Genomic DNA, 19,710 nt, shown 5'->3' with positions numbered 1-19,710 from the left:
CCTTTTTTATACAGATTCCTACATCGTTACCCTTTTTATCCTCCTATTTGTTGTTTTCCTCTTATTTTTTGTTGTGAATCGGGCAATGAAAGACTAAAACTAACCAACGCGGGCCGTTGAAGTGGTAAATAGTGCCATCCTCTGTCGTTTTCTGTTTGTTGGTCTTTTAAATGATAATTTTCTTATTCTTCTCGATGTTGGGGTTTCTAAACAGCTTCAATATTGTCTTCTTGATGGCTTGTAGGTGTTTCTTGTTCCGAAAAAGGTTTAATTAGAAATAGCGACACGATAAGGTAAGGTAAGGGGGGTAAGTGGAAGAGGAGACACACTTTGGATCATGGCGTGTAGTGGAGAAATTGATCAGGGTGGATGGAAGACGGCGGGTGTTCGTAGAGAGAGAAGAGTTTTAGAAAAACAAAGGGTGAAAGGAATGTGTGGGCTTCGCGATGAAAAGGTCCAAGTTTTCATATTGAATCTGACAGATATTTATTCATTCAATTTTTGGGAAAAATAGGTTTATTCAACAGAAAAGAGAGAAAAATTACTATTAATTAGACAGCAACAGTAAAATCGGGATCATGGAAAGGACGGAAATTGTTAAAACGATGAGATTTTTTGAACACCAGAGAAGATAAATTGCGGAGAATGGGGATGTGAGATGAAGGGACAATAAAATAAAAAAGAACAACGTTAATTGCAGGGATAAATAAGATATCTTTTTATCAGATATGATGCAATTATTTAAGAAACACAAAAGCAACAAGAGAAAACATTTTTTGATAAAAATCATGCTTACTATTAGGAAATAAGTCAGTCAGAAATTTGTCAGAATTTTTCAATCACCCTTATTCTTAATCTCCCACAGTTTGTGGCTGCCGGAAATACTCCGCGGTGAGTGTGGTGTACTCGTTGGCTCCTGTGAAGAACTTCGACGCGTTCTTGTGCAGGAACTTGACAAAATCCTTCAGGCCAATTGCAATACGCTGAAAAAAGTTCAAATGAGCGTCTGAATTCTCAAATTTTGATATTACATTCACCATATGGTCGTTCCAATCAGAGAGTTGCAAAAGCTCTGGGAGCTTTGTCAACATCCGAAGGAGATGGACCATTCCGTACTGCTCTGATGGTCGAAAATCGTATTTCCCGAGCTCGGTGATGTCCTTGAATGTGAAATTGTTTTTGATGGCGTCTTCCTTCCTTACTTTGTTGTACTGCTGGCGCTCCGTTGTATACAACAAGTGGCATCTGAAACAATTTACAAATTGAATTAGGAAGAAAAGAGTTTGAGATGAAAAGTTAGAAAATACTAATGATTGGAATATGAAACAGTTTTTAACAGAACTCTAAGCATTTCTCTAATTAAACACTTTACAGTGTTTTGCAGTTCCAGTCTACATTAGAAACTTTAATAGCCCGTCACAGAGAACCTAAACGTTCCTTAATTTTAATTTTGGTTCGGCATATAAACAAAGCCAAAACCTTAATTTTTGTAGTTGACAACTTTTTCGTACATCCTTTCTCTAGAAAGTTACAGACGATCTATATGAGACCACTGAAAGTTTGGCAATGAAGAGAAAGTAGTTTGAGGAACTATAAGTTTCTAGGAAATGTTCCGAATGAAATGTTGACAGTTACAAAAATGGAGATCTATGTTCATTCTGCATCTTTTTACAAAATTGAAACTATTCAACGATCCATGTTGCTGTAACTCGCTTTCAAACTTATTACACTTTGATATTTTGGGAATCTGATACTTGTTTAGCTGGGGAAGTGCAAAGTTAGCTACCGTAATACCTATAATAGAGGAGCACCCGAATAATATAATAGAGGAGCACTAGGAAGACTTTGGAGCATCCCATCTGGATTGTCTTTAAAGATATGTATGTTTTTTCAACTGGCGATGTATTAAGCTAACTTTTCTCTGTTAGCAGTTTCTTGACATTCCCTCTGGGAACTGAGATATGCCGCTCCGAACAGGAACCGCTAGGTGCGCCACTGTTACAGTTTTTACGACATTTTCTCGTTTTTTTTGGGCGCTAACCTCCAATCTATGTATAAAAAAGCTCAACAAACCCAAGCGCTGCGTTGAAGATAGGGACAATGCCATTAGCAGTGGCAAGCAACTTGTCGGTCTCCGCAATGATTTCTTTCTTCTTTTTCTCAATATCCGGATTCCTGAGTTGCTTCAATTGTCTTTTTTTGGTGGCTTGAAGATGCTTCTTGTACTGAAAAAAGGAAATTTTGAATTTTTGTTAAAATTTTCGTTAGAATCTATATAATAAACGAGAGGAAACTTATGTTTCACTATCTTTTAAACAGTACTAACACTTGAAAATTCGAAAATTTGAATTTATTGTTTTTTTTTGCAAAAAAAGTCGAAAATTCGACTATGTTTTTGCATATCGATAAAATTCAAGCGTGCGAATGATTTTTGATTATTTTTGACAAAAATTCCAAAACATTTAAAAAAATGTTCTGAAAAAAGCCGACGGGCCCATATTTTGCAGATTTGTGAAACGTTAACTTACCTCAACCATGATATCCTCTACTGACACACCAACGGGGAGGCGAGTGACAAAGTATTTGTTGACGTAGTCCAGGTCTTCGACCAGAATATCTCTAAGCGTGTTGGAGAGAGGCGGTTCCAGAGCATCCAGGCAAACTGGACTTTTTGGGAAGACTGACGGAGGTTGATCGTTCACAACGACATTCGCTTTTTCTTTTTTCTTTGATTTCAGCTTTTCAGCTTTCTTCTCAGGTTTCTTCTCAACCTGCTCCACAACTTCTACTTCTTCTTCTGGCCCTCCTACATCTTTGACGGTGTCCACGACTCGTTCTTCGACCTCCTCATCCTTCTTCTTCTCCACTTTTTCTTCTTCTACTACGTTCTCAACTGGTCCTACTACCTCTTCTACTCCGTCCTCGACTCGATCTTCGACTTCTTCCTCATCATTCTTCTTCTCAACTTCTTCTTCTTCTCCTCCCTCATCTTTCTTCTCAATACTCGTCTCTCCTTCCAAATTCTTCGGGTTTGGTGCTCTTCCACGCTTTGCTCCTTTGTGTGCATCCGCTGGGATCTCGATTTCCGGATGCTCCTCGGCAAACTGCTTTAGGTTCCCTTTGAACATTTTTCCTTCCTCCTCCCCGAACGGAATGATTTCATTATGTCGCTTATGCCATCCGATGTAATGGATGACGTAGTGGTCAACACCTCTCTCTTCTCTCATTCCAATCATTTTTGCTTCATATGGGTGCTGCTTCTCGAAGAGGCAGACGAACACCTCTCCGACTTCAAAGAGGGGTTCCATCTGAAAACAGGAAACATTCAAAATCAGAAAAAAAAAGTTAGGGAGAGAGAAAAAAAGAGAAAAACAGAAGAACATTTAGCATTTTGTGTTTTAAAAGAAACGTAGCATGCGAAATATGTCGATATCACACAATTTCTCTCGCGGTCCGCCCTTTCACGAGCAGGTGCATTTTGGTTAGCCTAATTTGGATTTGGTGAGTACATTCAGGAAATTGAAGGAGAATTGGAGGACCAAATAAATAAAGGAGAGAGGGAAAGGAGTAAAAAGAGGAAAGAGGGGTCAAATCAAAATTCTATAATTATTTCTTTCCCTTTCAGTTTTTATAATTGCTAAGATGATTCGATTTGAGTCTAGTTTTTATGAAAAGCTCAATTTCGATCCCAAAACTCAAAAAAACCGGCGTTTTCCTCTAAGAAACAAGCCGTTGGAGTTTTTGAAAGAATGTGAGAATGTTTATTTGAATTTTCTTAAATTCACATGAAAATAATCGAAGTTATCGGAGAAATCAACTTTGAACTTTTTCGATTCCTCATTTTTCATTAAAACGGATTTTTACTCTAAAACGTTGAACTAAATCAGTCTTCACGTCTACAACAGTAATAATTTAACTTCAGTTCAATATTTTATAACATAACAAAGTACCTTTCTCTCCGCTATTCCGTGATAACTTGTCAACGTTCGAAGAAAGAAGAAGAAAAAAGGGGGAAAGGGAGAATGGCGGGTGTTGGAGAAATTCAAACTAACACCGTCGGGGCAGCCGGGCAGCCGGGCAGCGGCCAGAGCGGTCAGTTGGGAAACACTATGTGCCGACAAGAGACGCAGAGAGCCAACCCATTGCGAAACAGAGAAGAGAAAGAGGCCTCGACGAATGTGTTGACTTGAGGACGTTTTTTTTGAAATGTTCTTCCTTCTCTATGTTCTCTTGGCGCGGAAGAGGGGGCAGCCTGGATGAGTCTAACAGAATCACGTGTTATTCATTCATAGTGCATGTCTGGGTGAAGATAACAATCATACCAACAAGAAGGTGTTTTTCAAAGAAAAATAAAATGTTTGCAATGAGACATTAGCGAGAACTTAGATAACATATACAGTATAACCTCACAAAGAGGTGCCCCCGGTTGCATGAACTTGAAGCACAATATCTCAACTGTCTTGATAGCCATGAAATTTTTTCAAACTGAAGAATTATTTCAATAATATTCAGCTATATTTTGTTTGTTGGCAACTTTTTGATACCTTCTATGAAAACAAAGATATATCGCGTAAAAGAGACTCCGCTGGGGGACCTCTGTTAGAAGTTTTACGGTAGTGATTTTTTGTTAAAAAAAATAGAATAATTTAAAGATCAATTTGTCGGTTTTGAGATTTGGACTATCAGAACTTCCTATGTGGTTTCTGAGTCATAAATGATCATTTATCTTCATAGACTTATAGTAATTTTTCAAAAATGGTTCGATTTCCAGCTCACAACTATTGGCTTCAATGCTTTCCTCGTTTTCTTGTCAAGAAAGCATCATATGTACTACAACCGTTTCTCTAACTACGGACAGCAGGAAGACTCCATTTACGAGAACGATGCTGATGAGGAAACAAAAGAGGCAGCGAGCAGAGGGATGGATCAGTCAGCCGACAATCAACCCGGCACCAGCACTTCATCCAACTATTAATTTTTTCTCCCAGATCTAAATAATGTTTCATCTTACATCTTATTCATAGTCTTCATTTTTCAAGTTTGATTTGTTTTTCCTTTTTAATTTCAACATTTGTTCCTCTCGTCTTTTTTCTCCTTCTGATAATCTCAATTCTTACATTTCATATTTTTTTCAGTAACTTTGAATTATAGTTTTTCCAACTCATCAATAAATTTGATATTTCAGAAAACTTTTTAAAACTTGATTATGAATGAATGAGCAACAAAATAGCTACACGGTAGAAATTCAGGTTATAATGTACCTGTTTTTTTCTAATGCCCAAAAAGGAATTCATAACACTGATATATTTCTGATAGAAATAAAGACGGAAGGATGAAAATATTCTTATTTTTGATAAAACACGTTTTCTTACTAGAAAAACATAATTTCTAATTGAATTAATTGATCAGATCCTACAAAATCCATGTCAAACTGGCTACGAAATATGAAAAGTAAAGACAACACTGGATGCTTTGTGTTCTCAGTGACTCTCCAAACTTTCACTTTCCTTATCAGAAAAAGGCACCATAGATATTGTACAAAAACAATCAGTTCTGCAGTTGATGTTTGTTGGAAAACGACAGGGAAACCGATTCCCCGGTATACATCTTCGGATGGGATCGTTGAGCGGGAGTTGAAGTGAGCCGTAGCTTCTAGATGTTTTGTGAATTCTGGAATATTTCAATCAGTTTACGACGCACTCTCCGAGTCGTTCGAGCATCGATCAACTGACCATGTTCACCCGAAAAAAGTTGACCATCTCCGATTTGCCAATCCTTTTGACCAAAAAGAGTATAAAGTGTCCTCAGTAAATTGGGATACTTTTTGGCCGGGTCCGTCACCTGGGTACCTAGGAAAATCGAAAAATCGATATTTTTCGAAAATTTTTCCTGAAGGAGTTAGGAATGAAATCTTAACGGGAACTTATTGTAGACACAATTTTAAGCATTTTTTGTGTTCAGAAGAAAATTCCAGCTCAACACCTTCATTGTGAAAACTTTCAAAATGTGTGAAATTTTTGGGGATTTTTCATAAAATCGTTTTTATCTCGACAGTGACCCGAGAAGACGGGCTTTTTTATTTTAAAATCGTAATCTACATGAAATTTGGTGTCGGACACATAATGTCCCTACTTGTAACCCTTTCTCCAAAGGACGGTTTTTTGGCGAAGTATGAGAAAAAATGCGATTTTAATTTTCGAGCTCTCCCGGAAAATTATTTTTAATGCTCTGAAACAATGGTTTTTTTAATTTTTTATTCAATCATGTCATTTTACTTCAGTTCCGATACAATTTTCGATCATGCCACAAAAAAATATTTGAAAAAATTGAATTTTTGTTTTTTTAAAGTTTTTTCCAGAATTGAACCATTCGAGCTGAAATATTAAGGATAGCATTATAAAATTGAAAGAATATGACTGGAACATAGTTTCACTTCATAATACAATTGATTTCCACCATCGGATCATTTGTTACTTACGCTTAAATGATGAAATTCAGCAAAATGTTCCACTTGAGGGGTTGGTGCAAATGTTCTTGATACTTGCAACGTTATTCGACAGAGGACTGTGTTGAATATGACAGAAAAAGTAGGAAAACTACAAGAATCAAGTAATTCTGCAAGATTTTCGAAAAAAAAAGTTTTTTAAAAAACTTTTCTGACTTCCATATATTCCATATAAATGTCATGCCATTGAACATGTATAAGTCTTATTTAAAACTTTTTTTTTCGAAAATCTTGCAGAATTACTTGATTCTTGTAGTTTTCCTACTTTTTCTGTCATATTCAACACAGTCCTCTGTCGAATAACGTTGCAAGTATCAAGAACATTTGCACCAACCCCTCAAGTGGAACATTTTGCTGAATTTCATCATTTAAGCGTAAGTAACAAATGATCCGATGGTGGAAATCAATTGTATTATGAAGTGAAACTATGTTCCAGTCATATTCTTTCAATTTTATAATGCTATCCTTAATATTTCAGCTCGAATGGTTCAATTCAAATCGCATTTTTTCTCATACTTCGCCAAAAAACCGTCCTTTGGAGAAAGGGTTACAAGTAGTGACATTATGTGTCCGACACCAAATTTCATGTAGATTACGATTTTAAAATAAAAAAGCCCGTCTTCTCGGGTCACTGTCGAGATAAAAACGATTTTATGAAAAATCCCCAAAAATTTCACACATTTTGAAAGTTTTCACAATGAAGGTGTTGAGCTGGAATTTTCTTCTGAACACAAAAAATGCTTAAAATTGTGTCTACAATAAGTTCCCGTTAAGATTTCATTCCTAACTCCTTCAGGAAAAATTTTCGAAAAATATCGATTTTTCGATTTTCCTAGGTACCCAGGTGACGGACCCGGCCAAAAAGTATCCCAATTTACTGAGGACACTTTATACTCTTTTTGGTCAAAAGGATTGGCAAATCGGAGATGGTCAACTTTTTTCGGGTGAACATGGTCAGTTGATCGATGCTCGAACGACTCGGAGAGTGCGTCGTAAACTGATTGAAATATTCCAGAATTCACAAAACATCTAGAAGCTACGGCTCACTTCAACTCCCGCTCAACGATCCCATCCGAAGATGTATACCGGGGAATCGGTTTCCCTGTCGTTTTCCAACAAACATCAACTGCAGAACTGATTGTTTTTGTACAATATCTATGGTGCCTTTTTCTGATAAGGAAAGTGAAAGTTTGGAGAGTCACTGAGAACACAAAGCATCCAGTGTTGTCTTTACTTTTCATATTTCGTAGCCAGTTTGACATGGATTTTGTAGGATCTGATCAATTAATTCAATTAGAAATTATGTTTTTCTAGTAAGAAAACGTGTTTTATCAAAAATAAGAATATTTTCATCCTTCCGTCTTTATTTCTATCAGAAATATATCAGTGTTATGAATTCCTTTTTGGGCATTAGAAAAAAACAGGTACATTATAACCTGAATTTCTACCGTGTAGCTATTTTGTTGCTCATTCATTCATAATCAAGTTTTAAAAAGTTTTCTGAAATATCAAATTTATTGATGAGTTGGAAAAACTATAATTCAAAGTTACTGAAAAAAATATGAAATGTAAGAATTGAGATTATCAGAAGGAGAAAAAAGACGAGAGGAACAAATGTTGAAATTAAAAAGGAAAAACAAATCAAACTTGAAAAATGAAGACTATGAATAAGATGTAAGATGAAACATTATTTAGATCTGGGAGAAAAAATTAATAGTTGGATGAAGTGCTGGTGCCGGGTTGATTGTCGGCTGACTGATCCATCCCTCTGCTCGCTGCCTCTTTTGTTTCCTCATCAGCATCGTTCTCGTAAATGGAGTCTTCCTGCTGTCCGTAGTTAGAGAAACGGTTGTAGTACATATGATGCTTTCTTGACAAGAAAACGAGGAAAGCATTGAAGCCAATAGTTGTGAGCTGGAAATCGAACCATTTTTGAAAAATTACTATAAGTCTATGAAGATAAATGATCATTTATGACTCAGAAACCACATAGGAAGTTCTGATAGTCCAAATCTCAAAACCGACAAATTGATCTTTAAATTATTCTATTTTTTTTAACAAAAAATCACTACCGTAAAACTTCTAACAGAGGTCCCCCAGCGGAGTCTCTTTTACGCGATATATCTTTGTTTTCATAGAAGGTATCAAAAAGTTGCCAACAAACAAAATATAGCTGAATATTATTGAAATAATTCTTCAGTTTGAAAAAATTTCATGGCTATCAAGACAGTTGAGATATTGTGCTTCAAGTTCATGCAACCGGGGGCACCTCTTTGTGAGGTTATACTGTATATGTTATCTAAGTTCTCGCTAATGTCTCATTGCAAACATTTTATTTTTCTTTGAAAAACACCTTCTTGTTGGTATGATTGTTATCTTCACCCAGACATGCACTATGAATGAATAACACGTGATTCTGTTAGACTCATCCAGGCTGCCCCCTCTTCCGCGCCAAGAGAACATAGAGAAGGAAGAACATTTCAAAAAAAACGTCCTCAAGTCAACACATTCGTCGAGGCCTCTTTCTCTTCTCTGTTTCGCAATGGGTTGGCTCTCTGCGTCTCTTGTCGGCACATAGTGTTTCCCAACTGACCGCTCTGGCCGCTGCCCGGCTGCCCGGCTGCCCCGACGGTGTTAGTTTGAATTTCTCCAACACCCGCCATTCTCCCTTTCCCCCTTTTTTCTTCTTCTTTCTTCGAACGTTGACAAGTTATCACGGAATAGCGGAGAGAAAGGTACTTTGTTATGTTATAAAATATTGAACTGAAGTTAAATTATTACTGTTGTAGACGTGAAGACTGATTTAGTTCAACGTTTTAGAGTAAAAATCCGTTTTAATGAAAAATGAGGAATCGAAAAAGTTCAAAGTTGATTTCTCCGATAACTTCGATTATTTTCATGTGAATTTAAGAAAATTCAAATAAACATTCTCACATTCTTTCAAAAACTCCAACGGCTTGTTTCTTAGAGGAAAACGCCGGTTTTTTTGAGTTTTGGGATCGAAATTGAGCTTTTCATAAAAACTAGACTCAAATCGAATCATCTTAGCAATTATAAAAACTGAAAGGGAAAGAAATAATTATAGAATTTTGATTTGACCCCTCTTTCCTCTTTTTACTCCTTTCCCTCTCTCCTTTATTTATTTGGTCCTCCAATTCTCCTTCAATTTCCTGAATGTACTCACCAAATCCAAATTAGGCTAACCAAAATGCACCTGCTCGTGAAAGGGCGGACCGCGAGAGAAATTGTGTGATATCGACATATTTCGCATGCTACGTTTCTTTTAAAACACAAAATGCTAAATGTTCTTCTGTTTTTCTCTTTTTTTCTCTCTCCCTAACTTTTTTTTTCTGATTTTGAATGTTTCCTGTTTTCAGATGGAACCCCTCTTTGAAGTCGGAGAGGTGTTCGTCTGCCTCTTCGAGAAGCAGCACCCATATGAAGCAAAAATGATTGGAATGAGAGAAGAGAGAGGTGTTGACCACTACGTCATCCATTACATCGGATGGCATAAGCGACATAATGAAATCATTCCGTTCGGGGAGGAGGAAGGAAAAATGTTCAAAGGGAACCTAAAGCAGTTTGCCGAGGAGCATCCGGAAATCGAGATCCCAGCGGATGCACACAAAGGAGCAAAGCGTGGAAGAGCACCAAACCCGAAGAATTTGGAAGGAGAGACGAGTATTGAGAAGAAAGATGAGGGAGGAGAAGAAGAAGAAGTTGAGAAGAAGAATGATGAGGAAGAAGTCGAAGATCGAGTCGAGGACGGAGTAGAAGAGGTAGTAGGACCAGTTGAGAACGTAGTAGAAGAAGAAAAAGTGGAGAAGAAGAAGGATGAGGAGGTCGAAGAACGAGTCGTGGACACCGTCAAAGATGTAGGAGGGCCAGAAGAAGAAGTAGAAGTTGTGGAGCAGGTTGAGAAGAAACCTGAGAAGAAAGCTGAAAAGCTGAAATCAAAGAAAAAAGAAAAAGCGAATGTCGTTGTGAACGATCAACCTCCGTCAGTCTTCCCAAAAAGTCCAGTTTGCCTGGATGCTCTGGAACCGCCTCTCTCCAACACGCTTAGAGATATTCTGGTCGAAGACCTGGACTACGTCAACAAATACTTTGTCACTCGCCTCCCCGTTGGTGTGTCAGTAGAGGATATCATGGTTGAGGTAAGTTAACGTTTCACAAATCTGCAAAATATGGGCCCGTCGGCTTTTTTCAGAACATTTTTTTAAATGTTTTGGAATTTTTGTCAAAAATAATCAAAAATCATTCGCACGCTTGAATTTTATCGATATGCAAAAACATAGTCGAATTTTCGACTTTTTTTGCAAAAAAAAACAATAAATTCAAATTTTCGAATTTTCAAGTGTTAGTACTGTTTAAAAGATAGTGAAACATAAGTTTCCTCTCGTTTATTATATAGATTCTAACGAAAATTTTAACAAAAATTCAAAATTTCCTTTTTTCAGTACAAGAAGCATCTTCAAGCCACCAAAAAAAGACAATTGAAGCAACTCAGGAATCCGGATATTGAGAAAAAGAAGAAAGAAATCATTGCGGAGACCGACAAGTTGCTTGCCACTGCTAATGGCATTGTCCCTATCTTCAACGCAGCGCTTGGGTTTGTTGAGCTTTTTTATATGTAAAAGGTAAGAATATGATAAATATGATTTTTTTACATCAAATCTTTTTCAGTTTGTCAAAGACGGACATTATGTACATCGCAACTGTGATGTGCAATGGTTTGAGAAGTAAGAATTTGATGAATAGCATTTTAATAACAAAAATACTTTTCAGGTTGTTGAAAACTGGGATCGTCTACTCGAAAGGATGTGAAGAAACCGAAAAAGTAAGTTATTTCATTTTTAAGAACACTAGTGATCCAAATAATTATATTTTAGTCATGCATTGCGATTATTTCCAATGGTGGATGTTTAATGGATTTGGATCTCCCAGAGTGGAAGCCTGTAGGTATATCATCACATCAAATTCAAGTTTTTCGCTTTCTCTCTTTCAGCAAATAAAACTGCATCGTTTTCCAAAAACCCGATGGCACGAAGAGAAAAATGAAATAAAAAGAACAGATGTAAGTAGATTTATAGATTTGGTAATATCCAAAACCAATCTTAATTTTTTAAAGAAATTCGTTTAGGTTGTCACCAGCCGTGGCTCGACCCGCAACACTCCACACTACCAACCAGGAGGAATGGGCAAAAACATCCTTAATTTTTCTGAATATTTTTAATTTATTTTCATTAATCAAATAAATTTTTATGACTTAACTACCATGTTGCGCATTGGTTCTGTAAATCGTGATGAAAATGGGAATTCGATGTATATCTTTATTGATACTAGCATTTTATAAGTGGAAACACCTGTGTGTCTTTATTCGATAACGTTTTGACAAGCTAATACTGCCGTTCGTTCAAGTTCAGTTAAAAATATATATTCAGATTCAAAAATTCAGTGAAAAAGAAAACAAAAATAAAATTAATGGTTTTTTTCTTCTGTCGGCATTTCAACCTTCCTTATTATGCACAGAATTTCTAGAAATCGAATGATTTAGATAGATTGAAAAATCATTTGAAAGAATCAAACTTATACGAGATCTTCTTTCAACTTGATAACCACCAGCTTGCATTTTCTGTATTGATATGCTTCGTGCAGCTGAAAAAATGAACTTTTGTATTAGCGAACTTCAACTCACTGTTGAGCCCCGATTCCCATAAATAACATAAAAACAAAAATTATGCAAAAAAAATTGAGATTGTCCAGTGATTTTCTCTGGCGTGAATGACATTCTGAAAAATATGTATTAAAATAATTGCAGAATGATATTATAAGTGAACTCACGATATACTTTGTTAGATATGCAATGATTCATTTCAACCCGTAAAACTGAGATCCTATTTTTGATTTCTGAATAAAATCATATCTCAAACACTCTCTACTTTTAATTGCTTATCTTTTCGAAAACTAACATTAAAATGGAATAATAGTACTTAGTAAATATAAAAATTATAAAAAGAATAAATATGAAGTGGTTAAGTAAAAATTAGAATTTTGGAAAAAATCAAAACATTTACATGGTAGAGCTGCTCAGTAGATCAGAGAAAAGAGGAATGAAATTACCTCTGATGTTTCTCTGGTTTTATAGACATAACCTGCGTATCCTATCTCTCATTGACTATCAAAACTTTCACTTTCCTTATCAGTAACATTTGGGACTCAACATTTCCACTCTTTGGTTATATTTAGATTATAGGTCTGCCGAGTATGTAAGACGCACTCTCTGACTCGTTCGATCACCCATGTTCACCCGAAAAAAGTTGACCATCTCCGATTTGTCTATAATTTTGATCAAAGATAGTATAAAGTGTCCTCAGTAAATTGGGGTACTTTTTGGCCGGGTCCGTCACCTGGGTACCTAGGAAAATCGAAAAATCGATATTTTTCGAAAATTTTTCCTGAAGGAGTTAGAAATGAAATCTTAACGGGAACTTATTGTAGACACAATTTTAAGCATTTTTTGTGTTCAGAAGAAAATTCCAGCTCAACACCTTCATTGTGAAAACTTTCAAAATGTGTGAAATTTTTGGGGATTTTTCATAAAATCGTTTTTATCTCGACAGTGACCCGAGAAGACGGGCTTTTTTATTTTAAAATCGTAATCTACATGAAATTTGGTGTCGGACACATAATGTCACTACTTGTAACCCTTTCTCCAAAGGACGGTTTTTTGGCGAAGTATGAGAAAAAATGCGATTTTAATTTTCGAGCTCTCCCGGAAAATTATTTTTAATGCTCTGAAACAATGGTTTTTCTTAATTTTTTATTCAATCATGTCATTTTACTTCAGTCCCAACACAGTTTTCGATCATACCACAAAAAAAATTTCGAAAAAATTGAATTTTTTGATTTTTTGAAATTTTTCCCTGATTTGAACCATTCGAGCTGAAATATTAAGGATAGCATTATAAAATTGAAAGAATATGACTGGAACATAGTTTCACTTCATAATACAATTGATTTCCACCATCGGATCATTTGTTACTTACGCTTAAATGATGAAATTCAGCGAAATGTTCCACTTGAGGGGTTGGTGCAAATGTTCTTGATACTTGCAACGTTATTCGACAGAGGACTGTGTTGAATATGACAGAAAAAGTAGGAAAACTACAAGAATCAAGTAATTCTGCAAGATTTTCGAAAAAAAAAGTTTTAAATAAGACTTATACATGTTCAATGGCATGACATTTATATGGAATATATGGAAGTCAGAAAAGTTTTTTAAAAAACTTTTTTTTTCGAAAATCTTGCAGAATTACTTGATTCTTGTAGTTTTCCTACTTTTTCTGTCATATTCAACACAGTCCTCTGTCGAATAACGTTGCAAGTATCAAGAACATTTGCACCAACCCCTCAAGTGGAACATTTTGCTGAATTTCATCATTTAAGCGTAAGTAACAAATGATCCGATGGTGGAAATCAATTGTATTATGAAGTGAAACTATGTTCCAGTCATATTCTTTCAATTTTATAATGCTATCCTTAATATTTCAGCTCGAATGGTTCAATTCTGGAAAAAACTTTAAAAAAACAAAAAATTCAATTTTTTCAAATATTTTTTTGTGGCATGATCGAAAATTGTATCGGAACTGAAGTAAAATGACATGATTGAATAAAAAATTAAAAAAACCATTGTTTCAGAGCATTAAAAATAATTTTCCGGGAGAGCTCGAAAATTAAAATCGCATTTTTTCTCATACTTCGCCAAAAAACCGTCCTTTGGAGAAAGGGTTACAAGTAGTGACATTATGTGTCCGACACCAAATTTCATGTAGATTACGATTTTAAAATAAAAAAGCCCGTCTTCTCGGGTCACTGTCGAGATAAAAACGATTTTATGAAAAATCCCCAAAAATTTCACACATTTTGAAAGTTTTCACAATGAAGGTGTTGAGCTGGAATTTTCTTCTGAACACAAAAAATGCTTAAAATTGTGTCTACAATAAGTTCCCGTTAAGATTTCATTTCTAACTCCTTCAGGAAAAATTTTCGAAAAATATCGATTTTTCGATTTTCCTAGGTACCCAGGTGACGGACCCGGCCAAAAAGTATCCCAATTTACTGAGGACACTTTATACTATCTTTGATCAAAATTATAGACAAATCGGAGATGGTCAACTTTTTTCGGGTGAACATGGGTGATCGAACGAGTCAGAGAGTGCGTCTTACATACTCGGCAGACCTATAATCTAAATATAACCAAAGAGTGGAAATGTTGAGTCCCAAATGTTACTGATAAGGAAAGTGAAAGTTTTGATAGTCAATGAGAGATAGGATACGCAGGTTATGTCTATAAAACCAGAGAAACATCAGAGGTAATTTCATTCCTCTTTTCTCTGATCTACTGAGCAGCTCTACCATGTAAATGTTTTGATTTTTTCCAAAATTCTAATTTTTACTTAACCACTTCATATTTATTCTTTTTATAATTTTTATATTTACTAAGTACTATTATTCCATTTTAATGTTAGTTTTCGAAAAGATAAGCAATTAAAAGTAGAGAGTGTTTGAGATATGATTTTATTCAGAAATCAAAAATAGGATCTCAGTTTTACGGGTTGAAATGAATCATTGCATATCTAACAAAGTATATCGTGAGTTCACTTATAATATCATTCTGCAATTATTTTAATACATATTTTTCAGAATGTCATTCACGCCAGAGAAAATCACTGGACAATCTCAATTTTTTTTGCATAATTTTTGTTTTTATGTTATTTATGGGAATCGGGGCTCAACAGTGAGTTGAATCTACTTTGTTCGCTAATACAAAAGTTCATTTTTTCAGCTGCACGAAGCATATCAATACAGAAAATGCAAGCTGGTGGTTATCAAGTTGAAAGAAGATCTCGTATAAGTTTGATTCTTTCAAATGATTTTTCAATCTATCTAAATCATTCGATTTCTAGAAATTCTGTGCATAATAAGGAAGGTTGAAATGCCGACAGAAGAAAAAAACCATTAATTTTATTTTTGTTTTCTTTTTCACTGAATTTTTGAATCTGAATATATATTTTTAACTGAACTTGAACGAACGGCAGTATTAGCTTGTCAAAACGTTATCGAATAAAGACACACAGGTGTTTCCACTTATAAAATGCTAGTATCAATAAAGATATACATCGAATTCCCATTTTCATCACGATTTACAGAACCAATGCGCAACATGGTAGTTAAGTCATAAAAATTTATTTGATTAATGAAAATAAATTAAAAATATTCAGAAAAATTAAGGATGTTTTTGCCCATTCCTCCTGGTTGGTAGTGTGGAGTGTTGCGGGTCGAGCCACGGCTGGTGACAACCTAAACGAATTTCTTTAAAAAATTAAGATTGGTTTTGGATATTACCAAATCTATAAATCTACTTACATCTGTTCTTTTTATTTCATTTTTCTCTTCGTGCCATCGGGTTTTTGGAAAACGATGCAGTTTTATTTGCTGAAAGAGAGAAAGCGAAAAACTTGAATTTGATGTGATGATATACCTACAGGCTTCCACTCTGGGAGATCCAAATCCATTAAACATCCACCATTGGAAATAATCGCAATGCATGACTAAAATATAATTATTTGGATCACTAGTGTTCTTAAAAATGAAATAACTTACTTTTTCGGTTTCTTCACATCCTTTCGAGTAGACGATCCCAGTTTTCAACAACCTGAAAAGTATTTTTGTTATTAAAATGCTATTCATCAAATTCTTACTTCTCAAACCATTGCACATCACAGTTGCGATGTACATAATGTCCGTCTTTGACAAACTGAAAAAGATTTGATGTAAAAAAATCATATTTATCATATTCTTACCTTTTACATACTCCAACCAACTATTACAATACCAGCAGAACAAATAAAATCAAAATAGACTAGATTTCAAATAAAATCAAGGAGAAAAGGGTAGCGCTCATTCCGTTAGAGGGCTTGGGAGGGAGAAATGATGTGGAGAACGGAAAAAGGGGAAAGGCAGAAAGGAAAGAGAATCCAGAGAGGGAGAGTGAAGCAATAATACCGACCAATGCATTGGAAAGAGGGAAAAAGATTGATGCATCGTGGAATACTTTACGAGGGAGAGTGATGAGTGCATTCGCGAAAAAGGGGGAACATTGACTCTTGGTGACGCAAAAAAGTTAGCTGAGCTAAAAGTATATTGGTAGTTTAAAAACTTAGGCACATGTGGTTAGATAAAAACTAATTATGTGAGTCCCGACTTGGCGGGCACGCCTTCAGCACTTTTCTTGGATTTATGATATGCTACATACTAAACGGATGATGGCCATGCAATTTTTACATTTTCACAACACAATTGTGTTATCATTTTCAAGACCGTATTGGTTGAAAAGTTTAAAAAGCAGTTTTAAATGACCAACTTTGAGAGCGTCCCACAACCTCACTGACTGTCTCAAAATGCCAAATTTCCATGAAGTATATAAAAGTAAGGTTTCATTTTTGTAGTTGACGAGTTTTTTGTACGAAGACGTCATAAGAAGTTATCAATCCTTTTTCAGTGGCACACTCACGAAACCGGCATTTTTCAACCGAAAACGACAAGTGCAACATTTTTTAGTTTCCAGAACTTTATTAGTATGCAGGTCGAGCTCAAGAAATCACATTTTATTCCATTTCCCATTGTTTTCGTGTGAAAACTAGTTGAAAACATTTTGAAAATTGTTACATTTTACTGTGTTTTGTAGTGCACATCGACGTGGTAACGATGTTCCAATGTTTCAAAAAATGTTGTTAAAGATTTGACGAGGCTAGAATTCATCTTGCTAATTCAGACCCAACAATTATTGTTCTGACCAATTTAGCAGTACTATCTATCCTCTTCTTTATCTGTTTCTTTTCGTTTCACTCAAAACTGTCCACTCCACTGAATTATATTAAATTGCAGCCGCGCTCCATTTTTTGAACGCCGCCCGTAAATTTCGTTCTCCCTGAAAAAGTGCTCTCATCTCAATACTTCACAGGGAAACCCAACCGATCCTGCTAGCCTCCCTGGAGTCTGGGCACTCCATCACTCAGAAGAAAACTAAAAGATGAGAACGAAAAATGAGAGAAAGAATAATTTTGAAGAGACACTGAGAAACGGGAGTGGTTCTGCGCCTTGAGCCGGAGAATGTTTCCAATCGAGGCCGTGTACGAAATGAGAGAGAAAAAGAGACGACCTGCAAAGATATACGAGAAGGCACCGAGTACTTATTCAACAGTAGACATCTGTTCCATTTATCGTTCTACTCACTCAGATAGGGTGGGAATTGACATCTGAATGAAAACCGACACAGATCCTTTCGTAAAAGCTATAAATATAAAAATTTTATTTGCTATTTTCACAAACGTAGAAATCGATCTTTCTCTAAAAATAGCATAATGTTCTGCAAGGTTTATCAGCACTTAACACTGTATACTACATTTATTGAAGATAATGCTCGGCAAATCGTCTTATCGACAGAATCAAAACATTTGATAGTGATTGTTTTGTATACATGGTTTCCACTTTTCTGGTTGGGCTAGCCGCGTTGAATTCACATCTCTAATACTCTGAAATATAGACTATACGCGGAAAATCTTTTTTGAAAAAATTACAAATATAAACTTACCACCTGAATAAGAAAACACGGCAATTGGAAATTCACCACAGTTCATTTAAATCTTCGAGATAATCCGCTTCATCATCAGCATTTTACGTTGACAGTTGATGTTGTCCCAATTATTCTGAAATTATTCACGGAGAGTACCTATATATCCTTGTATTTTGACTAACCGCAAAATTTGAAGTTTTCATTGAATTCCTTCATTAATATAGATATTTCGCAATAACCAGAAATCTGACGTTTTGAAAATCCTGAAAATGGAATATTGATCTAAAAAAGAAGTCAGAAATAAGATATGGACACGGTTTCAAAACCAGTTTCAGAAAATTAAAAACAAAAATAAAGATTAATTATTTATTATTTATTATAATTACTAATTATAGAAACATTCCAAATTATTTTTAAAAAACCCTCTGTTATATTGATACGCTAACTGAAACGCGAGTTTCAAAAAGTTGAAGCCTTCGGTAAGAAGAAATTCTTCACATGCTCTTATTGCTTTTGGAGCACCGAAGAATGTTGCCAGTTCCAGTATCCCAGCAACCATGCTCTCTGAAATGTTTAGTTTTCATTTATTTTTGACAGTAAATTTCAAGCAGTCATGCTGAAATTTAAAATATTCCAATTAATCATCCGTATTATAAAAAATTTGAAAATTAAAACTCACCAACTTTTTTTTCCTTTTTTCTGTTTTGCGGGCTGGTTTGCATAATACCCATTCTGATGGACTGAAAAAGAACCATTAGGGTTTGTATTATTTCAACAATAAAGTCTTACATTATTTTTGAATCCCTCTCTTTCACCGCTTCCAATTCTCCACTCCAACCACTGTGCTGAAATAAAGAAAATTTCAATGTGAAATCCATTTTTTGAACAATTTAAAAAATAAAACTCACCTGATTTTGTTCCTCATTCTTCTTTCGGTCTGGTTTGCACTCTACCCTGTCTGATGGACTGAAAATTAACCATTAGGTTATCAATTAATTCAACAAAAAAGCTTACATCATTTTTTAAATCACTTCATCGGCAATACCAGCGACATGTTTGAGCGTCGCAGCTGGTATAGAGGATCCTGTAACAAAAAAAATAGTTCATTGGGATATCTGAAGAACACCTGCTCACCTTTTTGAAACACTACCAAATCTACCAAAAAAATACATAGTAAATAAGAAATAAATATTAAAAATTAGAATTCAAATAAAATCAAGATTATATACATTTTTTCGACTTTCATTCCGGTAGAAAGTCCATTGGGGGGGGGGGGGGGTATTGGGGAATAAAATGGGGAGTAAAGTGACGAGAAGAAAAAAATGTGGAGCGGAATATAGTGAATGGAGAGTCAGACAACGAGAGAAAACCAATAAACCGGAAGAAAACGCATTGGAGGCCGCGTGGAAGGAACGAAAACATGTGGCGCGCGGAGAGTATGAAGAGAAAAGCGATACGAACAAAGGCAGCGTATGTGTTTGCCGCAATTCCTCTCCGTTGAAGATCGGCGAGTGGTATTACAATACTTTTGGTGTGAAACTAATACCGGAAAATCTGGAAAATTCTG

General features: G+C 35.4%; 5 protein-coding genes across 5 annotated transcripts; 2 read left to right on the top strand and 3 right to left on the bottom strand.

Moving 5' to 3' along the window:
* Positions 1-851: 851 nt before the first annotated feature.
* On the bottom strand, positions 852-3,308 carry GCK72_026156 (uncharacterized protein; the record flags this gene model as incomplete). Its single annotated transcript, XM_053736693.1, has 4 exons — positions 852-983; positions 1,032-1,245; positions 2,074-2,225; positions 2,529-3,308. 4 exons carry the CDS (start codon positions 3,306-3,308, stop codon positions 852-854), a joined length of 1,278 nt encoding a protein of 425 aa, XP_053580259.1.
* GCK72_026155 (uncharacterized protein) lies at positions 3,174-4,975 on the top strand (the record flags this gene model as incomplete). The annotated part of the gene is made up of 2 exons (XM_053736692.1): positions 3,174-3,185; positions 4,772-4,975. The coding sequence occupies 2 exons, from the start codon at positions 3,174-3,176 to the stop codon at positions 4,973-4,975; spliced, it is 216 nt and encodes a 71-aa protein (XP_053580258.1).
* Positions 4,976-8,215: 3,240 nt separating this feature from the next.
* On the bottom strand, positions 8,216-12,223 carry GCK72_026153 (uncharacterized protein; the record flags this gene model as incomplete). Its single annotated transcript, XM_053736690.1, has 3 exons — positions 8,216-8,419; positions 10,162-10,444; positions 12,204-12,223. The coding sequence occupies 3 exons, from the start codon at positions 12,221-12,223 to the stop codon at positions 8,216-8,218; spliced, it is 507 nt and encodes a 168-aa protein (XP_053580256.1).
* Positions 9,883-11,741, top strand: GCK72_026154 (uncharacterized protein; the record flags this gene model as incomplete). Its single annotated transcript, XM_053736691.1, has 6 exons — positions 9,883-10,662; positions 10,966-11,117; positions 11,294-11,345; positions 11,398-11,463; positions 11,514-11,582; positions 11,649-11,741. 6 exons carry the CDS (start codon positions 9,883-9,885, stop codon positions 11,739-11,741), a joined length of 1,212 nt encoding a protein of 403 aa, XP_053580257.1.
* A 3,552-nt stretch (positions 12,224-15,775) lies between the features above and the next one.
* On the bottom strand, positions 15,776-19,162 carry GCK72_026152 (uncharacterized protein; the record flags this gene model as incomplete). The annotated part of the gene is made up of 9 exons (XM_053736689.1): positions 15,776-15,868; positions 15,935-16,003; positions 16,054-16,119; positions 16,172-16,223; positions 16,270-16,325; positions 18,823-18,883; positions 18,933-18,988; positions 19,052-19,109; positions 19,158-19,162. The coding sequence occupies 9 exons, from the start codon at positions 19,160-19,162 to the stop codon at positions 15,776-15,778; spliced, it is 516 nt and encodes a 171-aa protein (XP_053580255.1).
* Between the last annotated feature and the right edge of the window lie 548 nt (positions 19,163-19,710).

Source organism: Caenorhabditis remanei, chromosome X (genome assembly GCF_010183535.1).
Source record: "Caenorhabditis remanei strain PX506 chromosome X, whole genome shotgun sequence".
NCBI lineage: Eukaryota > Metazoa > Nematoda > Chromadorea > Rhabditida > Rhabditidae > Caenorhabditis > Caenorhabditis remanei.
This window is presented reverse-complemented; position numbering and strand designations above follow the sequence as displayed.